Genomic DNA, 25,818 nt, shown 5'->3' on the forward strand with positions numbered 1-25,818 from the left:
TTAATTTCTACCAAGCCACCTTCAAACCATGATCTGAGACATGTTGAAATTCACTTTAGTTAGCCACAGTTTCTGGTTTGGACAACGCAGGAAGCTGCGATTAGCCAAAAGTAGAAACCAGAAAAAAGGGGCTACCAATGGCTACTCGGCAAGATGCCTACATTCTGCCTTCACAGCTGGAGACAGGGAAGCTTTTGAGTCCTGGTTGCTGGCCGCTGTGAGAACAGGAGGCTGGACTACTTGGGCCACTGGCCTGATCCAGAAGAATCTCCTTACGTTTGCAATTCTGCCTCTTAGCCACACAGGAGAGGGAAGGAGAAGCTAGGTCCACCCTGGTTCATTGTGACTATTAAATGCAGGCAGTGGGGAGATGTACCCTGCTTGCTCACCCCAACTCCTCGCCTTTGAATTATCCCCGGTTTCTTCTCCCAACAGATTTTTTTACGGGAAGGGAGTGACTGCCATGGCCTACGTGCGTTTCGGAGTGACAGATGAAGACGGGGGCAAAATGTACGTCCCGGGACTGGAGCAACAAGTCATGGTAAGAAACGTCCCTGCCCTTCATCAGCTCACAGGCCTTCCTGCTGGCTTTCCAGAGATGATGATGATGATGATGATAATAATAATAATAATAATAATAATAATAATAATAATAATAATAATTTATCTATGGAGTCGAGCCCTCCTAGTTTCCCCTTGTAACTAAGTGATCCATCTGATGCTTAGCTCCTAAATTCAGGAGCGCTGGTGGGATACCTGGAGACTTTTAACCCTGCTCCCAGATGTCCACGTGTGTGGAATGGATTCCGTAGTGAAGCAAGGTTTTCTGCACATGCTTAAACACACTATTTCCTTTATTAGGGCCAGCTTTGGCAGATGGGCAGGACCACCCAACCTGTCATTCACCTGGCATTATTATGATGTCCGGTGATTGATAGGTAGGTGGTCTCTGTCAGGGAAAAAGGCAGGATGTAAATAAATAGATGATGATGGTGATGAGCCATGAGATAACGATCTGGCCCAGTGGGCCTAAAAACAAACTCCTCACCGCTGCTGTAATATAGCAAAGCAGGCCTAAAATAAAGTAATAACCAGGCAGAGGGCCTTCTCAGTGGTGGCGCCTGCCCTGTGGAACACCCTCCCATCAGATGTCAAGGAAATAAACAACTATCTAACTTTTAGAAGACATCTGAAGGCAGCCCTGTTTAAGGAAGTTTTCAATGTTTGATGTTTTATCGTGTTTTTAATATTCTGTTGGGAACCATCTAGAGTGGCTGGGGAAACCCAGCTAGATGGGTGGGGTAATAATAATAATAATAATAATAATAATAATAATAATAATAATAATAATACTGTTTGACTCTTCCAATACCCTTATGACTTAAGGCCCTCCATCTGAGCCACAAAATTAGGGTCTCTTCTACCCTCCTCAATCCAAACTCAGCTATGAAATTCTAGTCTCTCGTTATGTTAAGGCCTAGGCCCTAGGGGAATTGTGGTTTGTTTTGCTTTATATATAAAACATATAAATATTTATATATTATGATAATAAATTCTATTTATATATAAATATATAATAATTTATATTTCTGGCACGCATGGTTCTTTCCTCCCATCCTTTATCCTCACAATGACCGTCTGAGGTACGTGAGGCTGGGCGATGGTGACTGACCCAAAGACTGACCCCTGAACTTTATGGCTGAGCTGGGATTTGAACCCAGGTCTCTCAAGTCCTGAGCCAGCACCCTAACCACTACACCACACAGGTCTCTGAATGTGTCCTGCTTGAATATCAGCACGGTACAACAAATTTTATATCCCACTCTGCTACCATCTCCTCTGACCTAATTCCCTCCATATTCAGGTAACGGATGGTCACGGCTCACTCATCCTAAAACCCAGCCTCCTCTCTGAGAAACTGGGACGTCCGCTGAGGAGTCTAGCCGGGACGACGCTCTACATCGCAGCCACTGTGATAGAGAAAGCAAGTAAGTTTGCAAATGGGACATGTCTGAACCACTTTAGACATGGCTTTCCCTTACCAAATAATTCTGGGAGATGTAGTTTCATATCACCTCATACAAGGTGCCCGGGGTTTTGAGATCTTTGGGGGAGGCCCTTCTCTCGGTCCCACCACCCTCAGAGGCCTGCTTGGTGGGGACGCATGACAAGGCCTTCTCAGTGGTGGCTTCTCACATGCTTTGGAACTCCTTACCTGAAGAAGCAGACTGGCTCCTTCCTTGCTGTCTTCGGCCAGCAGATGAAAACCTTCTTATCCTAACAGGCCTTTGGGAACTGTCTGGTTTTTTTCAAGGGAAGGTCTTTTAATAGTGTTGTGCTGTTTTTGTTATCTATTTTTTAATAGATTTTTATTTTAAAAATTGTTTTAATTCTATTAGATTTTATTTACTTTTTAGCAATTATCTTTTATATGTTCTTAGCATTTTGTATTTTAGCTGTGTTGTTTCAATTAGCGTGAGTTGTCTGGAGTCCTGGTCTGGGGAAAAGGCAGGATAATAATAATACAGTCGTACCTTGGTTTTCAAGGGCAGGTGGCGCTGTGGGTTAAACCACAGAGCCTAGGACTTGCCGATCAGAAGGTTGGTGGTTTGAATCTCCGCAACGGGGTGATCTCCCGTTGCTCAGTCCCTGCTTCTGCCAACCTAGCAGTTTGAAAGCACACCAGTGCAAGTAGATAAATAGGTACCACTCCAGCGGGAAGGTAAACAGCATTTCCGTGCGCTGCTCTGGTTTGCCAGAAGCAGCTTAGTTCTGCTGGCCACATGACCCGGAAGCTGTACGCCGGCTCCCTCGGCCAATAAAGCGAGATGAGTGCCGCAACCCCAGAGTCAGCCATGACTGGACCTAATGGTCAGGGGTCCTTTTACCTTTACCTTTACCTTGGTTTTCAAACAGCTTAGTTCTCAAATGTTTTGGCTTCCGAATGCCGCAAACCTGGAAGTGACTGTTCCAGTTTGTGAACTGTTTTTGGAAACCAAACATCTGACAGGGCTTTGGCGGCATCCGGTTGGCTGCAGCAGCTTCCTGCAGCCAATCAGAAGCCACGCTTTGGTTTCCAAATGTTTTGGAAGTCAAACGGACTTGCAGAACGGATTCCGTTCGACTTCCAAGGTACAACTATAATAATAATAATAAGGAGCATCGCAGAACAACTAATAAAGTAGGATCGGTCCACCATGATTGCACCATGACTGTGCCAAAAACACATTGTAGAATATAAACCCATAATAAAACACTGATCTGGAAGGGCCTTCAGAGAGCGAAGGCCACAATGGTTTCCGTTTCTTCACTGTCTTTTCACTTCATTCTCATAGGTGGTGAGCTGGAGGAGCAAGAGCTGGCCTCAGTGAAATTTGTGGAATCTCCATATTCGGTCGACCTATCCAAAACCAAGCACCATTTTGTGCCCGGGGCACCCTTTGAAGTGCTGGTGTGTATATTGCGTCTCCTGTTGTTTACGTATTTCCCGTTTTGTTGGTTTGTTCCAAGATTTTATCCATTTTAGGGCTCCCAAAGAGGCTGATAAAAGTTACTACAGTGGTACCTCGGGTTACGTACTTAATTCATTCCGGAAGTCCGTTCTTAACCTGAAACTGTTCTTAACCTGAAGCACCACTTTAGCTAATGGGGCCTCCTGCTGCTGCTGTGACACCGGAGCACTATTTCTGTTCTCATCCTGAAGCAAAGTTCTTAACCTGAAGCACTATTTCTGGGTTAGCAGAGTCTGGGTTAGGAGAGCCAGTGTGGTGTAGTGGTTAAGAGTGGTAGACTCGTAATCTGGTGAACCGGGTTCGCGTCTCCGCTCCTCCACATGCAGCTGCTGGGTGACCTTGGGCCAGTCACACTTCTCTGAAGTCTCTCAGCCCCACTCACCTCACAGAGTGTTTGTTGTGGGGGAGGAAGGGAAAGGAGAATGTTAGCCGCTTTGAGACTCCTTCAGGTAGTGATAAAGCGGGATATCAAATCCAGACTCCTCCTGTAACCTGAAGCGTATGTAACCCGAGGTACCACTATAATAGGACGGTCCTTTGCCCCTCAGGCTTGCAATCCAAAAGACACAGCACACAAAAAAAAGCAATTGGGGAGGGTAGAGGAAAACAAAGAAGCTCATGTCGCACTCCTGGGTTTGCATGTTGTTGGGGCAGGGAGGGGAGCAAAGGAGAAGGCAGGTTTTAAAACGGTTGTTTTAAACAACAGCAGAGGTTTGAAAAAAGCAGGGCCACAGAGGAGCTGTGTGGGGCTGGAAGGAGCCGCTAAGGGTTGTGTGGCCTGGAATGAGCTTTGAGGATATGGAGGGGCCGGGTAGGCATGATTTGCAAGCAATGGCACCTAGTTTGGATGTCGTCATAAACTTTTTATGTTGCTGTTTCGTTCCAGGCTACTATTTCACTCCCAGATGGCGCACCTGCCCCTCGCCTCCCAGTCCACATCTCAACCCAGATAGCGGGAGGCTCGTCGCCAGCCGATGCCCAAATAGAAAGCAATGATCGTGGAATTGTGACACACAGATTCAACGTTCCCGCTGGTGCCACCTCAATCACTATCCTGGTATGTTGTTGTTGTTATTGTTTTGTTTAATATCCGCCCTTCACGCGCAGGGCAAGTCGCAACAATTAAAAATGCGACATTGACATTGAAAACAGTCCAAAACAAATGACCGTTGCGTGAATAGGGTGTGTATACCTCAGGCATCAAATGCTGAGACGCACAGAGAGGCTCGTCTTCCGCATGCAACGAAAATTTGGCAGCGAATTTGCCACATGCTCTGTGGAAAGAGAGTTCCATAACGTAGGGGGCCGTCTGAATTTCTGAGGGCAGTGGAACTACAAACTGGGCCTGTCCTAAACAAGAGGGAGTTCATTTCAACCTTCAGTTTCCTCTGGAGGAGGAGGAGTAGACAAACCACCAAAGGTGGGATCAAATGAAATTCTTGGGGCAAGGTGTTCCAAATGTTAAGTTGTGGGCGAACATATAAGACAACACAGCGATTCTTCCAAAGCAGCTCTTTATTTGTAAGCTGGAACAGAACTGAACTGAGGAGCTCAGTCAGCCTGCTTATATAGAGCTCCACTAGAATGCAATAGTAACCATTTTCTGTAACTAGCCAATCACTGAGCGTCACTTTTGATCCTTCATTTGCATACAAACTATCCAATCACTGAACGTCACTTTTGATCCTTCATTTGCATAACTATCTATAGTATCCCCCTGCTGGCCCAGGGTGAGAACTTCAGTACATAACACCAAAGATGCTGGGGTCACCACCGAAAAGACTCTGTCCCTGTTGCTGGCTAAATATATATATATATATATATATATATATATATGCTTTCGTAGATTTTCACGGGTACAGGAATGCAGGTTTTGGTGTCCTCGGGTGTCTTCCCGTGTAAAAGTTGGGGTGTCTAGGCGACGTTTCGACGAGGTCTCACTCGTCATCTTCAGGCTGGTGCTTTCGGCTTCTTGTTACTGGAACAGAGCAGGATCTCAGTGTTTGAGTTCCTATAAATACTGTTGAGGAGGTGTGGTGTATAGCCTCCAATGTTCTGGGCAGAGAGGAGGTTCCCAGGCTAGTGTGCCTTTTCTTCTTTTGTTCCTTAATTACTTGAGGGATATCTTGAGTGATTTCTTGAGTGATTTCCTGAATCCCACTTAGGTGGGTCATTAGGTGTGGATTAGTTGCTAAAGCCTTCGTGTCTTGAACTCTTGAACTTTGTGAAGAGTTTTTCTGAGAAGATGGCTGTACTGCACTTGGTTGTGCTCTGGCTTGGCTTCGTGTATAGGGGCGAGCTGTGGTTTTGTGGCCTGTGCCAGCCAGATCTGTGTAGGGATTGCAGGGGGGTGCAGCATCCGGAGGTGCCACCCTGGTTTGGCTACTGGATGGTGTCTGTAATTTATCTGTGGAGAGGGTCTGGGTTTGGGTCTGGTGTGGTTGATTGGTGATGGCGTTCTGTGTGCCTCTGGATCTGGTGTCAGATTTTGTGGGGAGGGCTAATTTCCAGATGTCTGGCAAGCGGGATGTGTCGTCACGCTTGTTCATGTTGTGAGGGTGTTTCTCTATCTCGATGGCTTCCATGATTATTCTCTTGTGGTGATGTTCCATGTTAAAGAGCAGTTTGGAATCTGCAAAATTAATTTCGTGTCCTGTTTCTTTCATGTGTTGGAAAAGAGAGGAAGTTTTTTCTTCTTTTTTGACGGCATTCTTGTGTTCTGCGATCCGTGCATTTATTCGTCTGTTTGTTTGTCCAATGTACGTGGCTGGGCAGACTTTGCAGGGTATTTCATAGACCCCTTGGTTTTCCAACTGAATTTTATCCTTGGGGATTTTCCAAAAAGAAACACCCCCCAAAAACCAAGACACAGAAGAAAACAATGGCATAGCCCTCCTTCCTTATATCAAGGGCACTACAGATAAAATTAGCAAAATCCTCCATAAACACAATATCAAAACAGCCTTTTGCACCAACCAAAAAATAGCCAATATCCTCAGAAACCCCAAGGATAAAATTCAGTTGGAAAACCAAGGGGTCTATGAAATACCCTGCAAAGTCTGCCCAGCCACGTACATTGGACAAACAAACAGACGAATAAATGCACGGATCGCAGAACACAAGAATGCCGTCAAAAAAGAAGAAAAAACTTCCTCTCTTTTCCAACACATGAAAGAAACAGGACACGAAATTAATTTTGCAGATTCCAAACTGCTCTTTAACATGGAACATCACCACAAGAGAATAATCATGGAAGCCATCGAGATAGAGAAACACCCTCACAACATGAACAAGCGTGACGACACATCCCGCTTGCCAGACATCTGGAAATTAGCCCTCCCCACAAAATCTGACACCAGATCCAGAGGCACACAGAACGCCATCACCAATCAACCACACCAGACCCAAACCCAGACCCTCTCCACAGATAAATTACAGACACCATCCAGTAGCCAAACCAGGGTGGCACCTCCGGATGCTGCACCCCCCTGCAATCCCTACACAGATCTGGCTGGCACAGGCCACAAAACCACAGCTCGCCCCTATACACGAAGCCAAGCCAGAGCACAACCAAGTGCAGTACAGCCATCTTCTCAGAAAAACTCTTCACAAAGTTCAAGAGTTCAAGACACGAAGGCTTTAGCAACTAATCCACACCTAATGACCCACCTAAGTGGGATTCAGGAAATCACTCAAGAAATCACTCAAGATATCCCTCAAGTAATTAAGGAACAAAAGAAGAAAAGGCACACTAGCCTGGGAACCTCCTCTCTGCCCAGAACATTGGAGGCTATACACCACACCTCCTCAACAGTATTTATAGGAACTCAAACACTGAGATCCTGCTCTGTTCCAGTAACAAGAAGCCGAAAGCACCAGCCTGAAGATGACGAGTGAGACCTCGTCGAAACGTCGCCTAGACACCCCAACTTTTACACGGGAAGACACCCGAGGACACCAAAACCTGCATATATATATATATATATATATTTCTCAGTGGGGCAAGTCATACAGCAGAGACTCCAAGGCCAGTCTTAGTTTCTAGCAGTTCTGAGTGAATGTGGGCCTTCTAATAACCAGGTCCCACACCACTAAGGCAGAGGCAGTATACCCTTTTTCAGTACTCGAGGGCTACCTTCTTTCTTGGCAAACCTTCTGGATTTGTGTGTGTATCACATGACAGTGTTGGGTGGGGCCAGAGGCAAGCAAGTTTATTTTATTTATTTTACTTATTAAATTTGTATGCCACCCTTCACCCAAAGATCTCAGAGTGGTTCACAATTCAAGGATGCATTTGAGCTAGCCAAAAGCACTCATTTATTTCATTTGTTTATTTCATCGAGTTCATACATTATTTTATTTTATTTTATTGTTTAAACAGCGCAAAGCGATTTACAAAAGACAAAACAGCAAAATCAGGAAAATTCCATGCATACTAAAGTTAAAATACTAAAACAGATTAAAATCACCTCAGCTTTCTAAGAATCTGGGTAGACTTATCTAAACAAGAATAGGTAGTCAATGCAACTGTTGCAAATCGGATATGCATAAACCGTATAGCCAAAGGGTTCTGTCAAACAGCCAGCCGGCAGTAAATCATACTGTTCAAAGCTGGAATTAACTCTTTATTAGCACAAAGGTGATCTTTGCAGACTTGTGGTGGAGCATCAGGCCTAATGAGCACAGCAGCTCATCCCCAGTAGGTCTGGCCCCATGAATCAGTTGCTGAAAGTTCCCACCTCTCCATAGCTGCCTAAGTCCCCTCCTCTGCCGGGCTTTCCCCAAGCAATCTGAGACTGTGCCTGCACAAAGCTAACTTCTCCTCTGCCCTTTTCAGCCCTTTCCTAGTCCTGGGAAACCAGGGAGGAGGGAGCTTGTCACAGCAGGAGGGGGAGACACCTATGACTCTTCACCGGCCAGACCCATCTCTACCTCTGGGTCTCCCTTCTCCTTATCACCTGCTTCAGCTTTTGCCTCTTGTTCTGGACTTCTCTCTGCCACAAACTCTCTCAGCTCACTAAGCCCTGTTACCTCTTCCCAGTCTTCTCCCTCTGAGCACTCATCATTGTCCTGCCACCTCTGCGCGGGCTCTGAGCCTTCTTCCCCTGGTAGTTCCTCCCACTGTTCCTCTGCATCCAACCATGATAAGTACTCAACATGGTGCATTTTAGATGTCGTGGGACTCCAACTCCCATCAGTCCCAGCTCACATAGCCCAATGGTCAAGGGTGATGGGAGTTGTAGTCCAACAACCCCTACATTGGCTGTCCAGCGATCTAGCTCCTGTTGGCCTTCTAAAAGATGCCTTCTGTACCCGTTGAAGTTTCCAAACTGTGTTTAAATGTAGGGCTGTGTAGAGAGCACTCCAGTGGTCTATTCTGGGTCCGAGAAGCAAATATGTGACTTTGTGTTTTTGTGTGCCTTTGTCACCCACACAGCTAAGAGTCGGAACAGAGTCTCCAGCAGAGGTCACCTTGACTGCCAAACGCATGGACTCCCCGAGAGGAAACTACTTGATCATCGAAAGCCCCAAATATCAAGGCTTGAACCCTGGAGAGACCCTTACATTAGGGTTGAAAAGCGTTGGATCAACTGCCTTCTCCCAATTCTATTACATGGTGAATCCTTCCCGGGGTGTTATAAGGGGCCCTAACCTTCCTAGGATGTAGAAAAGATGGGTTAAGGACAGAGATGGGCCAATCAATTTTTGGTTTCCCTTGGTTTTTCGTTTTTCCAGATTTAAGTTCATTTCTCCGCATTCCCATTTCGGTTTGCGTTGGTTCTATTTAAAATTGTCTCGAAAATTCATCAAGCATTTGGGTGTGGATTTATCCTAAGAAACACACTTTTGTAGGCAACGTGGCCTAAAATTAGGGCAGTGCCCTCCTGAAGCAGACTAGACTGTGGGACACGGGGGAAACTGTGTAGCCGTCACGGCTCTGTCCTCAAACACATCACCAGCGCTAAGGCGGCTGCCTCACTCATGTTATAGGGCCACCTCAGTGCTAAGGCAACATATATGAAACGTGAACATTCAAAATCACTGCATATTCCCGTGCTGAAGCACTTTTCGTTGAACTGATCCTTTCCCTCCAGGTGTTGAATAAGGGAGACATTGTCTCTGTCAACAGCGTGGCCCAAGGCTCCTACACTGTCGTTTCCGTTCCCATCACCCCCAGCCTGATGCCCACGTTTCGATTTGTGGCCTTTTATCGCCTCGGGGACGAAGTCGTGGCCAACTCTATCTGGGTGGATGTCATTGACAGCTGTGAGGGGAAGGTAAGGCCTTCTCAAAAAAAAAATTTGTGAAAATTCTCCTTCTTGGAACCTTTCCTGAACAGAGCGGAGGTTTACAAGGGCACTGGGGGTGTTAAAATGCAGGGCGTTAAAATGGCTGCCCCTAATGTCTGTGCCCCTCCAAACTCCAGCTGGTACTCCGGACGTCAAGTACTGATCTGCAGCCTCAGGACTTCCTGAGCCTCACCATAGAGACCGATGCGAGAGCCTACGTATCTCTGGCTGCTACCGATTCGGCTGTTTATGCCCTCAACCGGAAGAATCGCCTCACACAAGACAAGGTACAGCCACACACATTTCTCCTCAGTCTCTTGTGATTATTATTTTTTTAGTTGTAATCAGTAATCAGTCATCCTTGGAGGAGGTCCACTGAAATTCACGGATGTGTGGAACTCATCTCCATTAATTTTGAGGGTCTACTCTTGAGTAGAACTTAGTTGGAGACAGCCCTTTGTTTCTTGGCTCCTTGGCTACCCCAGGAATAACTTCCCACAGGTTATTGTCATTGGGGTTGCCTTTTCAAAGGCATATCTTTTTGCCTAGGCTCTCCCTGGCCCCTGCTTTTGGTCACTTTCATTTTATTTTAATTTTAAAAAACTTCCTCTATTGCTAATATTTCTAACAACCCAAAAGTGCAGCAGCAGAGTATGGCATCGTTCCATATGCTAAAGCCAACAAGCAATAAACAAATAAAGAAAAGAAAGTATTTATACACAAGTATAAATCACAACATCCGCATTTCCTGAGCTGGCGTGGATGGTGAATATTTAGCATCTAAGTCCGAAGAATAGGAAATAAAACCTCAGCAGATGATGTTCTGGGTCCTCCACCACCCCCACACCCCCGGAAATAAGCAGTTTGTACATAACTTCTTCTGCAACAGCCATAGCCAACAAGTCCTTATTCCACAAAGACAAATGTAGATTTTCCAAGGTTTTCCACTGCTGAGCTATTTCAATCCTAGCTACAGCTAACATCCATTGTCAAAATTGATTTAGACAGACAAGCTTCCATGTTGTCAGTCCATGTACCCAGTAATGACAATCATGGCGGAGCCCAAACAGGTGATTTAATTACCGTATTTTTCGCTCTATAAGGCGCACCAGACCACAAGACGCACCTAGTTTTTGGAGGAGGAAAACAAGAAAAAAAATATTCTGAATCCCAGAAGCCAGAATAGCAAGAGGGATCGCTGTGCAGTGAAAGCAGCAATCCCTCTTGCTGTTCTGGATTCTGGGATAGCTGTGCAGTCTGCATTTGCTCCATAAGACGCACACACATTTCCCGATACTTTTTAGGAGGGAAAAAGTGAGTCTTATAGAGCAAAAAATACGGTAACTTACACTGTTTGGTCTCTTTTATGACAAAATTCCTGTTTGCAAGCTCTTTTTATTACACTGTTTTACAGGTGTGTGTGTGTGTGTGTTTTAAGTAGCACTTCAGTTTTTACAATGCTGCTTTATTGGGGTTTTTTTAAAATGCCAGTTAAAGATATGATCTGTAAACTGCTTTGATGATGGTTGCATGTGTGGGGTTTTTAGTTAGTTTGTTTGGTTTACAATCAAGCCGTTATACAGTAGTATCTCGGGTTACATACGCTTCAGGTTACAGACTCCGCTAACCCAGAAATATTGCTTCAGGTTAAGAACTTTGCTTCAGGATGAGAACAGAAATTGTGCTCCAGCGGCACTGAAGTGGTGCTTCAGGTTAAGAACAGTTTCAGGTTAAGTCTGGACCTCCGGAACGAATTAAGTACTTAACCCGAGGTACCACTGTATCAGTCTTGATAAATAAATAAACAAACCTTTTAGGAACCCTTTTAAATAAATACATTCAGGCAGCGACCAGTTTAGGTGTGTCCAAATGAGGCACAATCACACATGTGTGCATAGCTCCGAACCCGGATGAGGGTCCAAAACATAACCCCGGTGCAAAATGAGGATTGCCTGTGCATAGATAAATTCTGCTACCACCCTCATGTTGTGACACGGAAGAGCCATAGCTCAGTAGATAGAGCATCTGCTTTGCATGCAGAAGGTAACAGGTTCGATTCCTGACATCTCTGGGTACAGCTAGGATAGGGTTACCAGACGTCCCCGGTTTCCGGGGACAGTGCCAGATTTGCAAATCTGTCCCCGGACTGTCCCCAGATTTGCAAATCTGTCCCCAGGAAACGTGGCAGCGGCAGCCTCAGCAGCAAGGAGCCAGCCTGGTAGCGCAGTTGGCTCTGGCTGGCTTCAGGAGCTGCTCGCTGCTGCCGCCGCCACTGCCAAAGCGGAATCGGGGACCTCCAGCAGTACAGATCTCCTACCCCCTTCTCCCTTTGTTTTGACAGATTGGGGGAGGTTCAGGAGTTGCAGGCAGGCGGCCGTTGCCCAGGAGGGGCGCAAGGCGTGCGGTTTCTCTGCCAGGCAAGGTGCAAAGCCCTTCTTTCACACCCTGTGAAACATAAATGCGCAGAGTTTTTTAAAAACTGGGAAACCCCGCGACTCCCAAGCCTCCCCTGATCAGTCAAAACAAAGGGGGAAGGCGATTGGGGGAGGCTCAGGAGTCACCGGCAGGTGGCACGCCGTTGCCCAGTTTTTTAAAAACTCAGGGCATTTATGTTTCACAGGGTGCGAAAGGAGGGCTTCACACCTTTATACTATATCCATGTGTGCTTGGGCCCAGGGTCTTTTGCCTCACCATCCCCACTACTGACTCCCTGTTGCTACTCAGCTTCAAAAGGGGGAAAAAAAAAAAGGGGTCCCCAGATCCATTGAAAAAAATCTGGTGACCATAAGGTAGGAGAGACATCTGTTTGAACCTCCTGAAAGCTGCTACGGCTCAGTGTAGAGACATTCCTGAGAGAGGTGAGCCCAGTGGTCTGACATGATAGAAGGTACCTCTCTGTGTTCCTTCTTTGCTCCTTTTGGCCTGCTTGTGGGCTTGCCTAACCAGAGGCACCTGGTTAGAAACTGTTGAAAACTGTTGAATGTTTTGACTCCCAAACAATGCAAACCCGGAAGCCTCCACGGCTTCTGATTTTCTGCAGGAGCTTCCTGCAGCCAATCAGAATCCGTGCTTGCTTTCTGAACGTTTTGGAAGTCAAACGGACTTCTGGAACAGATTCCGTTTGACCTCCGAGATATGACTGTAGTGGCCAGTGGTGTAATCCAAGCAGGGTCATCTTATCTATTTATCAATATTTACATACAGTGGTACCTCGGGTTACAGACGTTCCAGGTTATAGATGCTTCAGGTTACACACTCCGCTACCCCAGAAATAGTACCTCGGGTTAAGAACTTTGCTTCAGGATGAGAACAGAAACCGCGCGGTGGCGGCGCGGTGGCAGCGGGAGCTCCCATTAGCTAAAGTGGTACCTCAGGTTAAGAACAGTTTCAGGTTAGGAACGGACCTCCAGAACGAATTAAGTTCTTAACCCAAGGTAGCAGTGTACCTCACCAAAGCCTGTGAAATGTGAAATGTACATTAAAGGGTATTAACGGATGTTATGTTAAAGGATGTCAGAGACAAGTTTTCAAAATAAAATTAGGCACACTATGAAATACAATCACACATTAAAATACACACCAAATTTACAGTGTCAGGTTAGGCTTGCTTAGACAAAAAAAGTTTTGAGCAGTCATGGAGACCGGGGCAGCAAACACACCTGTCCAGTGTCAGTGCTGCCGCCGCCGCACTGAAGGACTGATTCCTTGCACATTTGGATCATGTGCACCGTTGCACTGACCCATCTCTGTAATCCTTTCTGGAAAACAGGTCTTCCAGGCCATGGGAAGCTACGACCTGGGCTGCACGGCCGGCAGTGGGGAAAACACCCTCAGTGTTTTTGGGGATGCCGGACTCTCCATTCGGGCTGGCGAGCTGATGAGCCCCCTCCGGAAAGGTGAGTTTGTTAGGAGGAGCACAAAACAAGGATGTGGTCAGAGAGGGAGTTTGGGGGAGCGGGGAGCATTGTTGACTGACTCACTTACATCTCATTTCTACCATTGCACCTTCTTCTTTCTTTTTTGTATACTGTTTATTTGGTTTTCCATATTTAAGTTTATATTCACACCACAACACATCCGAAATGACAAGATTCCCTCCAATCTCTGGACTTCCCACCTCCATGGGTTCTTTTATTAAACCTTTTCTACTGCATCTTTTTTTAGATAAGCCAAGTTTTCTATAATTCCATTGTATCCATAGTTCTCGTTACATTACAAGTGTTTTTGCAGTCCTGCTAATGTTTTCAGCTGCTTACAGTGGTCCTTAAGGAAAATTGTAAATTTCCCCCATTCCATATGAAAGTTTTGCTCCTCCTGGTTGCGTGGCGAGTTCCCGACCCCCCCAAGTGGAAATAATGACACATGACACAATTATTAAGGTAAATGGGCTAAAAAAAGGCCACAACTTTATTGGTTACAGGTGAAGAGCAGTATTGGCTTAGGCTTTGGTCCTAACTGACTATATCCAACTCCAGCCCGTCTGCTCGAAGTCCGAGAAGGGTTAACCACCAGTAGGGGGAGTCCTGCTGATGCACATCAACTAGGAACTCCCCCGGGGTCACAGATAGGGGGCGTGCCTTAGGCCCTAACCTCCTTAGGCTTCAGAAAGGGCCACACACCCCGGAATCCTTTAACGGACTGCCCTTCAATATGTGGGGCAGGTGAAGGCACTGCCTCCCCGCTTCTGTCTACAGAACAATACCAAGCCCTAACCGCCAATACCCAGAAAGTTGTGACGATTTGCTATGAGGTAGGCGAAAACCAAGTGGCTGGTGCCAATTTGCCAAGAGGAAAAATTTCTACCAGGTCCCTCAACGGCGACCAACCAAGGTCAAGGAACGAAAACCTTATAGGGCAGGAGGGTGGGAAAAGCAGGAACAGCTGACGGGTGGCAAAGAGGGAGATCTCTGGCTGCGTCAGGCCTTAAATAGGGCAGGCCACACCCCCGCGAGCCAGCCGATTGGCTGGCCAGGGGATGATGCGGCCAGGAATCCCCCCAATCACGCGGGGCTGGCTTCCGCCCGCCGTGCATGTGGGAGGGGCCGTGAAGCCCGCAACCCCACCTCCTCCTTAGGCGGAAGTGGCTTTCCTGAGCTTTCTGGACAGTTTTGTCATTTCAGCATAATCTAATAGCTTCATTTGCCATTCTTTTCTGGTAGGGACTTTATCTTCTTTCCAACTCTGAACTAACAGCATCCGCGCAGCTGTCGTCGCATACATTAAAAGTCTTTTCTGCTCCCTTGGGATTTCGGCACCTACAATTCCATTAGCACCTTGTTCTTTCTGTTCTTCTAGCACATGGGTGCAGCACTGGTGCTTCCCGGAAGAAGCGTTCACTGGAGTTCCACAAAGAGCTCCAGAAGAAGCGTAAGTGACGCAAGGGAAGAGGGGCGATAACCCTGAGGGGGTGGGAAATGGAGGACGCCTCCAGGGCCGGCTCTACTTTGAGGCATAATGAAGCGGCTGCCTCAGGTGACAGATGCAGGAGGGCCAGGAGTGGTGGCAAGGTGTTGGGGACAGAGGTGTGTGTCCCCCATGTGGCCAGTCCTGTGCCCCAATGCCAGTCTACTCCCCTCAGGTGTGGCATAGGATGCTGCCCCATTGCCAGCGCTGAAGTCAGATTCAACTGAGGTACACACTCCAACGGCTTTGAAACACACTACCTGTTTTTTTTTAATCATGTGTTTGCTATTGTTTATTTATTGTCCATTTATTTAGCCCAAGGGGCACTCGGAGTGAAGATCGAAAAAGCTTACAGTCGAAAAAGACACGACACACGAGAAAAAAGAAAGCGGAGGGAGGAGGGAAAAGAAAGCACAAGTTTCTTAAAGTGACAATTATTATAACAACAGTTAAGACCAGCAAGTCCTTGCTGATGTCGTTGGTGGATCTGACACCCATCAGTCAGTCTGACATCCGTCTGTCACAGCCACTCACCCTTCCAAGATGATGCAACCTTCTAAGATTGTACAATAATATCATAATTATGCAAGAATTATAATTAGAGATGCGCTGCAACCATTGATGTAGATCTCCATGTGTTGCCTTTCAGCTAGTTCTACTGTTTTCTGCGCTTGTAATCTGGGCAAATGGTTTGGAGGGCTTGTGCTTCCTGTCAAGTTCTGCTGTACGTAACAGAACTTGCATGCCATTCTCTTGAAAATGAAGCACCATGTGTCTTTTCAGCACGGTGGCGCTGTGGGTTAAACCACAGAGCCTAGGACTTGCCAATCAGAAGGTTGGCGGTTCGAATCCCCGTGACGGGGTGAGCTCCCATTGCTCGGTCTCTGCTCCTGCCAACCTAGCAGTTCGAAAGCACATCAAAGTGCAAGCAGATAAATAGGTACCGCCCCAGCGGGAAGGTAAACGGCATTTCTGTGCGCTGCTCTGGTTCGCCAGAAGCGGCTTAGTCATGCTGGCCCCATGACCCGGAAGCTGTACACCGGCTCCCTTGGCCAATAAAGCGAGATGAGTGCCGCAACCCCAGAGTTGTCCATGACTGGACCTAATGGTCAGGGGTCCCTTTACCTTTACCTTTAAATGCTTAGCTTTGGAGCACACAGATCAGTTCCTCCTCAGTTTCCTTCCCACGTACAACCCCTCTGTCCTTGCAATAATGTGAAAGAGGCCTGAACAAGTGGCTGCGTTTATTTTGGTTTCTCTCTCTCCCGGCCCCCCAACCTCCAGGCTTTCCTTTCCCATCCACTCATTCAGCTGCTTTTTGGTCCTCCTTTCCTCTCTGCAGTTTCCAAGTACCAAACCCCAGAGCTTCGGCGGTGTTGCCAGGGGGGCATGGTGTTGCTGCGCCAAAAGCTGACGTGCGAGGACCGTGCCAAGCGGATCCAGGGCCCAGGCTCCCAGCAGTGTCGCCAAGCCTTCCTGGATTGCTGCAAAGTTGCTGCAGGCCTACGGCGAAAATCCTGGGGATCCCACAGCCTTGGACGGAGTGAGTCGAGAGATTGGGAGCCTAGCCAGATTTAGGGTGGCACGGGCAGTTCCCCCACACAAGGCACTGAGCTGGGGGGGCATGCACAAAATTGAGAAGATTGATAACTTAGAATATCCATTGGGGGTTGCAAAATTGTGGCCTCACTCAGGGTGCCATATTATCAAAGTTTCTCGTAGGGGCATAGCTGTCAAGCGTCCCTTATTTGGAGGGACAGTCCTTATCCCAGTGCCGTGTCCCACTGCTGTCCCTTATTGATGGATGTCACTTAAATTTCCTGGGTTTCAAAGGAAGCAGCTCCTCTCCCTCCCTCCCTGCCGGCCATGGAGGAGGGAGGCTCCAACTGTGTTGCTTGGCTGCACGGCCTGCCCCCCTCCGGCCTCCTCTCGCCAGCCTCAGCCCCCGGGAACCCCTCCCCACCGGGACTGGTGGGAGCCTTGGGCCCTTCCGCCACCATCCTCCTCGCGGCCGCCAAACTGAGCGTCTCTGCCTGGGGCCTCCCCTCTGCCCGTCACCGCCGCTCCCGCTAGGCTGTACTGCTGCTGTGCCGCTGAAGGACCCAAATGAGATGGGCAGCCTGCCATGGTCTATGAATTGATGAGGAGCCTTGAGAGGAGAGCAAGGGCAACCTTAGAGAAAGCAGTTCAGAGAGAGGAGGAAGAGGAGGATGCGGAGGCGCGGGCAGGTGTTCCAAGGGTTACAAGGGAAGGACAGCAAGCACTTCTCCCATAGATTTGTAGTGGTAGACTAGCATAGATGGTCTGATCTGCGCTATTCCCCCCCCCTTTCCTCCCGCCCCACCTGATGGAATTGAGAGCTGCAGATGGAGCACAAGAGAAAAGATACAGAAGTGCAGCAGCATCTTCGTAGCTTGGACTTTGTTTTGCGCAAAAAGTGGTTGCTGCTTGTAATTATTTAATTGCAGTGTTTCATCGGCTGGTGTCTTGAGCAGCAACCTCTGGAAACGTAGGGCTAAAAACCGGCGCTGCTCTCCAAAATTATCTGGTCCCTTTTAACTGGTTGACTAAAATCCCTTATTTTGGCTGCTGTTCCCTTATTTTCAAGGCTGCTGGTTCCTTATTTTCAAATCTGTAAGTTGACAGCTATGCGTAGGGGCAGATGGGGCTCATCCACCTAAGAAGGTAGCCCATCTAGGAGAAGGAAGTCTCTGATCCAAAACCTCTGCTGCCTTGTGAGATTTCTTCAGGAGAAGGGAAGGCAGAGAAGGGGTACAAACTCTGTCCTCAGCCCAGCTCTCAACATGGAACCTCCTCTTTCCGTGCAGCACAAACCCAGGAGCTGGAAGAGGACTTATTCGATGAGGAGTTCATTCAAGTGCGGAGCGTCTTCCCCGAGAGCTGGCTCTGGAAATCGTACGATGTGGAGCGGACTTTCACGTAAGTAGGTCAGAGAGCTGGGCCTCAAGGCATCCTGGGAACGGAAGGTAGGTAGACAGAAGACCGGGATCTGCAGATAGATCTCTGAGTGATTTCCAGTAGATCAGCAATGAAATCTGACTCCCACGGTAGCTGTTGTGGCGTATAGTACGTATGCTGCAGCATCATCCCCCGTGATGCCTTGCCCCCCGAAACTACTGGCTTGCTGTCATTGCAGAACTACAATTCCTTTTTTAATTATTTTATTTATGCTTTTCAGGTTTATACATCTCATTAATTTTACAATCATTTTATCATTTCAAAACTTGACTTCCTCCTCTTTCTGCAGTTCCTTACATTTATTTTTAATATCTTCTGCCTATCCAAATTAACTTAATTTGTTCATTTTTCATCTTCTTTAAATATATACTTATGAAACTGCAGGTTATTACAAGAATCCCTCCAACGTTCTTATCTGTTTACAATTTATCTGTAAATACTCAATGAACCATTTCCATTCTTTGATAAAGTTTGTTGTCTTGATTTCTTATTCTTCTGGTAAGTTTCACCATTTCTGCATACTCCATTAGTTTATCTATCCATTCTTCTTTTGCTGGGACTTCTGCTTCTTTCCATTTTTGGGCGAGCAACATTCTTGCCGCCGTAGTTGCACACATGAATAAGTTACTATTCCGTTTAGGTAACTCTCTCCCTATAATGCCCAAAAGAATTTGGGGAAATTATAGCTCTTTTGCAGAGCTACAGTTCCTGACATCCTTTTACATGCTGTAGTTCCCAGGAATCTCCACAAGTAGAATAAGGGTGCTTTCAATACATTGTGTGGGTGTGGCAGGTCTAAGATGACTGGGTTTGGTCATCTGAGGCTTGGTTCTTGAAATATACCCGGAGTCGAGAGTGGATTTCATGCTTTTTATTCAGCTCATAGTGGTGAGTGTTAGGATATTTCCGTTCCACCTTAAAAGGGAGCAGGATGTTTGTGTCACAGCCTGCGTATTTCCTGTTTTCACAGGATGTTTCTGTTGTGTCTTTTGCTTTCGTTTCTCTCTCTCTGCCGGAAACTCTCAAGCAGGCAGTCACGTTTTCTTTGTTCTGATCAACGCTGAATAAACTTCTATATAATGCTCTCCTGTGTGCATCTTTCGCTGTGCAAACTCTACTGATAAGAGCGTGCATCAGTTCTGGAATGTGCCAAAGCTATTTCTGGAGCTCATGTCGCTAATTGCTGATACTGCGTGTCTGTGGGAGATCGATGGGCGTCCGGAGACGACGTGGAGTCAAGATGGACTTTGTCTCCCTGGCAGTATCTCAACAGTGAGGAGGAATGGAAGTTCCCCCAGAATGTCTGCTTTAAATACAATATTTACACAATGGGCCCCACGTGATTGGCTTACTCTTCCACCATGTTGGTCCCTTCCTGCCTCTCACAGTATATTTAGGCCCCATTTCTGTCTCCCACAGGACAAACGTGCTTCTTCCTGATTCCATCACCACCTGGGAGATCCAGGCTGTTAGCATGTCTAATACGAATGGTGAGCTGGGCGTTTTTGTATTTCTTGGACCAAAACACTGTACTCTCTAGCTGCTGGCACCTTAAATACTCATTTATCCCTTTCAGAGTTTAATTCATCCATTTTCATTCAACTGACTACACAAACCCATCATAACACCCAACCCATTCTGCCATGCCTCATAAGCCCATATTATTATTTACTGCTTTCTACAAATGGCACATCTTCTCAAAACAGTTCGCAATCTGATATCAGCATGCGGTGAAATAGACTTTTTAAAAAAATTATAACTGAACAAAACAGCATTGCAAACAGTACTAAACACCCAAAAGCCAGCATTATGCCAGCAAAATATAGAAAAACTGTCCAAAATAGTAATCATGCAGCTCAAATCTCTTTAATTAACTGAAGGCTTCAGCAAAGAAATGAATCTTTAAGGCCTTTTTAAAAGCCACAATTCTCAGGGCCTGCCGGATGTCCAATGAAATTGCCTTCAGCAACGGTGCAGCCACCACCAAAAAGGACCCGCGTTTGTGTGCTCACCAGTCTCGCCTCCTTGATTGACAGGCACCTCAGTAAAGCTTCAGAGGTGCATTTTCAGGTGTACATGGCATCACACATGGCACAAATTGAACACATTCATGCGGGGTGGCAACCAGTGGTAGGCAAGTAGGGGTTGTGCCCTTGAATTCTGTAGTTAGAGTGAGTTATCCAGGAGAAGGCATGGCATATTCATTATACAGCTTTTGGTGAATGTGGGAGGCACACCTCTTTACCTTGAGGTGCATATTTTTAGAACCTACCTAAATAAAAATAAAAATAATAAAAATGATTTATTATTTATACCCTGCCTATCTGGCTGGGTTTACCCAGCCACTCTGGGTAGCTTGCAACAGAATTTTAATAATAATAAAAAGAGATAAAACATCAAACATTAAAAACTTCCCTAAACAGGACTGCCTCCAGATGTCTTCTAAAAGTCATATAGTTGTTTATTTCCTTGACATCTGATGAGAGGGCATTTCACAGGGCGGGCGCCACTACCGAGAAGGCCCTGTGCCTGGTTCCCTGTGTAACCTCACTTCTTGCAGTGAGGAAACCACCCGAAGGCCCTCGGCACTGGCCCTCAGTGTCCGGGCTGAACGATGGGGGTGGAGACGCTCCTTCAGGTATACCGGTCCGAGGCCATTTAGAGCTCTAAAGGTTAGCACCGACATTGTGCTCGGAAAATATACACCTTAGGGTCCCAGTGCAAGCAATTAATAATAAGGACAATGATAAAATAATATCTGTGCCAGGGACCTGCCAGCAAAATGGCAGCTTTCAGCTCAGTTCTGAAAGTCTGTGTTGCTGTTCTGATCTTTTCTTAATCCTGTGTCTCCTGCAAAAAAAATACAACCAGGAAACGTCATTCCCTCTGGTTATCCGGTTGTCCATATTTCTCTCCCTCCTTCCTCCTTCTCTGGGGGCTCATTCGTTCTCGTTCTCTCAGGCATCTGCGTCTCAGAACCCGTTCGGGTCAGAGTCTTCCAGAACTTCCACATCTCTCTCCGGCTGCCCTACTCCGTGAAGCAGTTTGAACAGATCGAGCTTCAGCCGGTTCTCTACAACTACCAGCCTGAGCCCATCAGCGTAAGCAAAGCCCCCACAATCTCCTCCACTTTCCGCTGATCCTGTGCCTGCACAGGTCACCTGCTTTGGGTGCAGAAGGCCCCAGGTTCACTACCTAGTGCTTCTGCTAGGGACCGTGACCATACCCTCTCTGGAAACCCAGGAGAACTGATGCCAGACAGTGGAGACAACACTGAGGTGACCTGACAGCTTCCTATGTGAGTCCCTGGGAACTGCTGTCAGCCCAAAAAAGCCAAGGCAAGCAGCATGAGGCAGGAACAGAAAGAGTGGCGCCGGTTCCACAGAAGATTTCTGGGCAGGCCTTGCAATGAAGTAGCTGGAGAGGGCAAATAAGAAGGGCTTGTGGCTGCTAAGCATTGAGGCCAAAGGATCACTGCCCCACCAACCTCCGCTTGCTCCCACCTGCCTGCCTTCTTACTTTCAACCAATCAGGAGGTGGCACTGCCTGTCATTGGCTGTGGTTCATTTTATTTATGTCATCCCGCCGTTGCCTGTGGCCAAAATAGGCATTGCAGGTTTTCAAAACGTTACCGAAACTTGCGAAACCTGTTTACCAGAAAGGAAAGCAGGCCGTGCACACGCACCTTTCAGAATCTATATTTGAAAAAATAAAATAAACTCCACCTGTGTATCCACGGTCTATTCAATTACGGTAATTTTTACTTGGAGAAAACCCACTGAAAAGCAAGGCATGTCAGTTTCGGAAGGTAAGCCCTGAGTAAAAAAAACTCAGTTGAATGGTGCTTGATCGGATTCTTCTGCCTCTTGATTCTTTCTTTTGTCCCCTTTCTAGGTGTCAGTATACCTGGAGCCCCATGACGGCCTCTGCTCTCCTGCCACCGTAGGCCCAGCACGGAAGCAGCGGGTGGAGGTGCCCGGGAACTCGGCGGTCCCCATCCCCTTTGTGTTGGTTCCCATGGGAGCGGCTGACATCCCCATCACGGTCGTCGCCCTTGGTGGCTTCGGGGGAGGGGACAAAGTCTCCAAGAAACTGAGGGTCGAGGTAAGAGGCCTTTCATCGCAGGGGATGTTTTTCCACTCCCAAGACCACTCTGGGCCCACCTTCTTCTTCTTCTTCTTCTTCTTCTTCTCCTCCTCCTCCTCCTCCTTTGGCGATCACTCATAGCTGAGTAAGATCGTCTTCCATAAACACAGTTTTAACAATGAGTCTGTAAGTGACTGTGGAGGCCAATTCTGGATCCACATGTCCTTCCACAGTGGGGACATTGGTTTCCGGGCTGGACTTGATCACGGTGTGGATTTTCCAAGTGGTGCCTTCCTCCTAGCACGTTTCTCCCTTACGTCCAGAGTTCGAGTGTCTTCAAATCCCATGACACCTTTGGTAAGGGCTGTTCTCCAACTGGAGCACTCGCAGGCCAGTGTTTCCCAGTTGTCAGTGTTTATACTACATTCTTTGAACCTCTTTTGTTGACCACCAGCATTACGCTTTTCATTTTTAAGTTTGGAATAGAATAGTTGCTTTGGAAGACCACAACAAGACCAGTCCAACAAAGTTGATGTTGAAGAATCATTACACTTTCAATTTTTAATTTCAGAATAGAGTAGTTGCCATATTATTATTTATACCTCCACCCATCTGGGTTTCCCCAGCCACTCTGGGCAGCTTCCAACAAAATATTCAAAATACAATAAAACGTCAGACATTAAAAAGTTCTCTAAACAGGGCTGCCTTCAGATGTTTTCTAAAAGTCACATAGTTGTTTATTTCCTTGACATCTGATGGGAGGGCGTTCCACAGGGCAGGCCAGAACCAACACCTGATGGTGTGGTTGCGGGAGGTGAGAAGAGATTCCCCACCCCTCAGGCTTTCCAAGGAACTTCATGGCTAGGCAAGGATTCGAAGCTGGATTTTCCATGCTGGAGACCAGCCATCTGCCCCTCTCTGGCTCTTATGGTGACATGCACCCAAGTCTTCTTCATTTTTTGATAATTTTATTAGTTTTTGATTACAATCGAATAATAGCCTAATTATAACAATACTCATTTATAATACAATTCCAATAGTTCAAATACCCAATTATATAATTTAGATAAGGTGGTCCCCCACGTGCTAGAATTGATGGCTTGATTATTTCTGCGTTCCAAAATCTTATTTAATTTCCATTACATTCCTTTCAAAATAATAATCCCTTATTCAGCAACTGCAATATTAATAACTTCTATTCGTGTTGACACAGTAAATGATTTATAAAACTACAAGTGAGGAACTCAAACTATATCCTTCTTCTTCCTGTGTGTGGCAATTATTCTTTCTGTGGTATTTATTCCTGTCCTCATAAGATGTTATGTCCTTCTTTCCCCCCGTTGTTGCTGTTATCCATCATGTCTTGGGCGAAGCTGATATCCCATGGTTGTTTCAGAAATTTCTCCATTTCTCTGTTGTTTAGCAACTTTAACAACAGCTGCAAAAATCCCTCTGTCCCAGTGAATAACCTGTTTTCACCATTTCCCCTCTCAGCCTGGGAAGAGGAGTGGTCTGTTGAATTGCAGATGACTCAATAATGAACCTTATCAGTTGCTTGGCAAGTTCACAGACTCCCTTCATCCTTCTGTCCAACTGAAGATAAATGAGCAACTATACTTCCAATTAAATTAAATTCCAGGTCCTCTTAGCGTTACTCCAATTCTTCTTCATTTGCAGAAAGAGGGTGCCGTCCAGGTGGAGGAATATTCCGTTTCCCTGGATAGTAAAGGTAGGAGACTTGAACACAGATCTGAAACCCAGTTCCTGAGGGTGGGTGATGCAGAAACAACTCTTGGCATTTATGGTATATTTCGCTCTATAGAATGCACAGGACCATAAGACACACCGGACCATAGGAGGGGGAGAACAGGGGAAAAAAATTCTCCCCCTCTCTGATCAGCGCCCCTTCAGCAAAGCGGCAGGAGAAACAGAGCCCCTTCCATTTCTCCTCGTGCTTCACTGAAGGGGCTCTGCGCAGAGAGGGAAAACTGTTCAGCGCCTCTCCAGCGAAGCGAAGCCTGGAGAGCAATAGTGATCGTGTGCACCAACCCCTCTCGCTCTCTGGGCTTCAGGCGGCTATCCGCAAGCCTTCGGAGCACAGCGGGAACTCCTGCTGCGCTCCGAAGGCTTGCAGATAGCTGCCGGAAGCCTCCGGAGCGCAGCGGGGAGTTCCCTGCGCTCCAGGGGCTTCAGGAAGCTTCAGCGAAAGCAACGCGAAGCCTCCGGAGCGCGGGGGGAGCTCTCCCTCTGCGCTTCGGAGGCTTTACGTTGTTATCGCTGAAGCCAAGGAGCCTGCATTCGCTCCATAGAACGCACACACATTTCCCCTTCATTTTTGGAGGGGGAAAAGTGCATCCTATAGAGCGAAAAATACTGTAAATACGGAACACGCATACATACACCACACCCAAAGAATAACATGGGTTATTTCCCCCTGGCACCCATAGGTTGATAGCAGGTGAGCATTCTTTTAAAAAATGGAGAAAGTAAAAAGAAACCCCCAACCTCAAAAGAGAAGTCAGAGAAGGAGGGGGCACCTGAGACCCTCCAGATGTGCCGCCACCCCCCCCCCCCGCCAGCATGGCTAGTATTCAAGAGTCCCTTCCAGTATTGATGATATTTCTTGTACTTGTTGTTTGGAAGATGGGAGCTTGTGAGCAGAGAGCCTGCACTCTTGCCTGCCTCTATTTGCAGAGTAGCATACGCAGTATAATAGTAACAATAATAAACTTTTATTTATACCCCACCCTTACTGGTTCAAAAACCGGGCTCAGGGTGGCTAACAACAAATTTTAAACACTTAATTATAAAAGCAGCATAAAATACAGTATAAAAATGTGATTAACAATAAAATTCAAAATTCAAAAATCAATTTAGGGGAAATAAGTATGAGATAATCCCCAGGGCTAGCTGGCTAAATTAGTCCTACTTGGGCCAGCGAGGAGGCCAGGGGAGAATTAGCTGGGGGGTCTCAGAGCGGGTGATCTTCATAAAAGGGGAGGGGGAGGGAAGAGAAGGGAAGGGAAATAAAAATCAGGCTGAATTCAAATTAAAGGCCAGGTGGAATAGCTCTGTCTCCAAAGGCCCGACAGAAGGAGGTTAAATCCTGAAGGGCCCTAGTCTCATGGGACAGAGCATTCCACCAGGTGGGAGCCATCACTGAAAAAGCCCTGGCCCTGGTGGAGGATAGTCTGACTTCCTTAGGGCCCGGGCCCTCTAAACTATGGTTATTCATGGACCTTAAGGTCGTCTGCGGGGCATACTAGGAGAGGCAGTCCCGTAGATACAAGGGCCCTAAGCTACAAAGGGCTTATGTGTATAGTGTATAGTGGCAATCTCCCAAATTATTATGATTTATTACATCTAGGATCATCCGAATGCTTGGCTATTGGAAAGGATTAGAGAGCAACAGAGATGTCTTGTGAGCTAGAACACGAGGAGTGTCACTGTTCCATTATAGGGCTACCCAAAATGCATCTGGGGTTGCCACTGTCAGAATAGGGTGCTACATTATGATGGGCCCATGGCCTGATCCTGCTACAGAGCTC

General features: G+C 46.9%; 1 protein-coding gene across 1 annotated transcript in view; it reads left to right on the forward strand.

Annotated features, from left to right (window-relative positions):
* Positions 1-25,818, forward strand: part of LOC310670993 (complement C4-A-like) — a 68,111-nt gene that overhangs the window by 15,763 nt on the left and 26,530 nt on the right. Inside the window, exons 8-22 of the mRNA XM_083426891.1 lie at positions 436-541; positions 1,865-1,988; positions 3,336-3,451; positions 4,399-4,569; positions 8,950-9,129; positions 9,608-9,790; positions 9,940-10,089; positions 13,572-13,698; positions 15,098-15,169; positions 16,548-16,748; positions 18,034-18,145; positions 19,604-19,674; positions 21,146-21,285; positions 22,079-22,288; positions 23,948-23,999. Of these exons, the coding sequence (XP_083283017.1) occupies positions 436-541; positions 1,865-1,988; positions 3,336-3,451; positions 4,399-4,569; positions 8,950-9,129; positions 9,608-9,790; positions 9,940-10,089; positions 13,572-13,698; positions 15,098-15,169; positions 16,548-16,748; positions 18,034-18,145; positions 19,604-19,674; positions 21,146-21,285; positions 22,079-22,288; positions 23,948-23,999 (2,015 nt within the window). The remainder of the gene's footprint in view (positions 1-435; positions 542-1,864; positions 1,989-3,335; positions 3,452-4,398; positions 4,570-8,949; positions 9,130-9,607; positions 9,791-9,939; positions 10,090-13,571; positions 13,699-15,097; positions 15,170-16,547; positions 16,749-18,033; positions 18,146-19,603; positions 19,675-21,145; positions 21,286-22,078; positions 22,289-23,947; positions 24,000-25,818) is intronic.

The sequence above is a fragment of the Podarcis tiliguerta genome (genome assembly GCF_965153285.1).
Source record: "Podarcis tiliguerta genome assembly, chromosome: 2".
Classification (NCBI taxonomy): domain Eukaryota; kingdom Metazoa; phylum Chordata; class Lepidosauria; order Squamata; family Lacertidae; genus Podarcis; species Podarcis tiliguerta.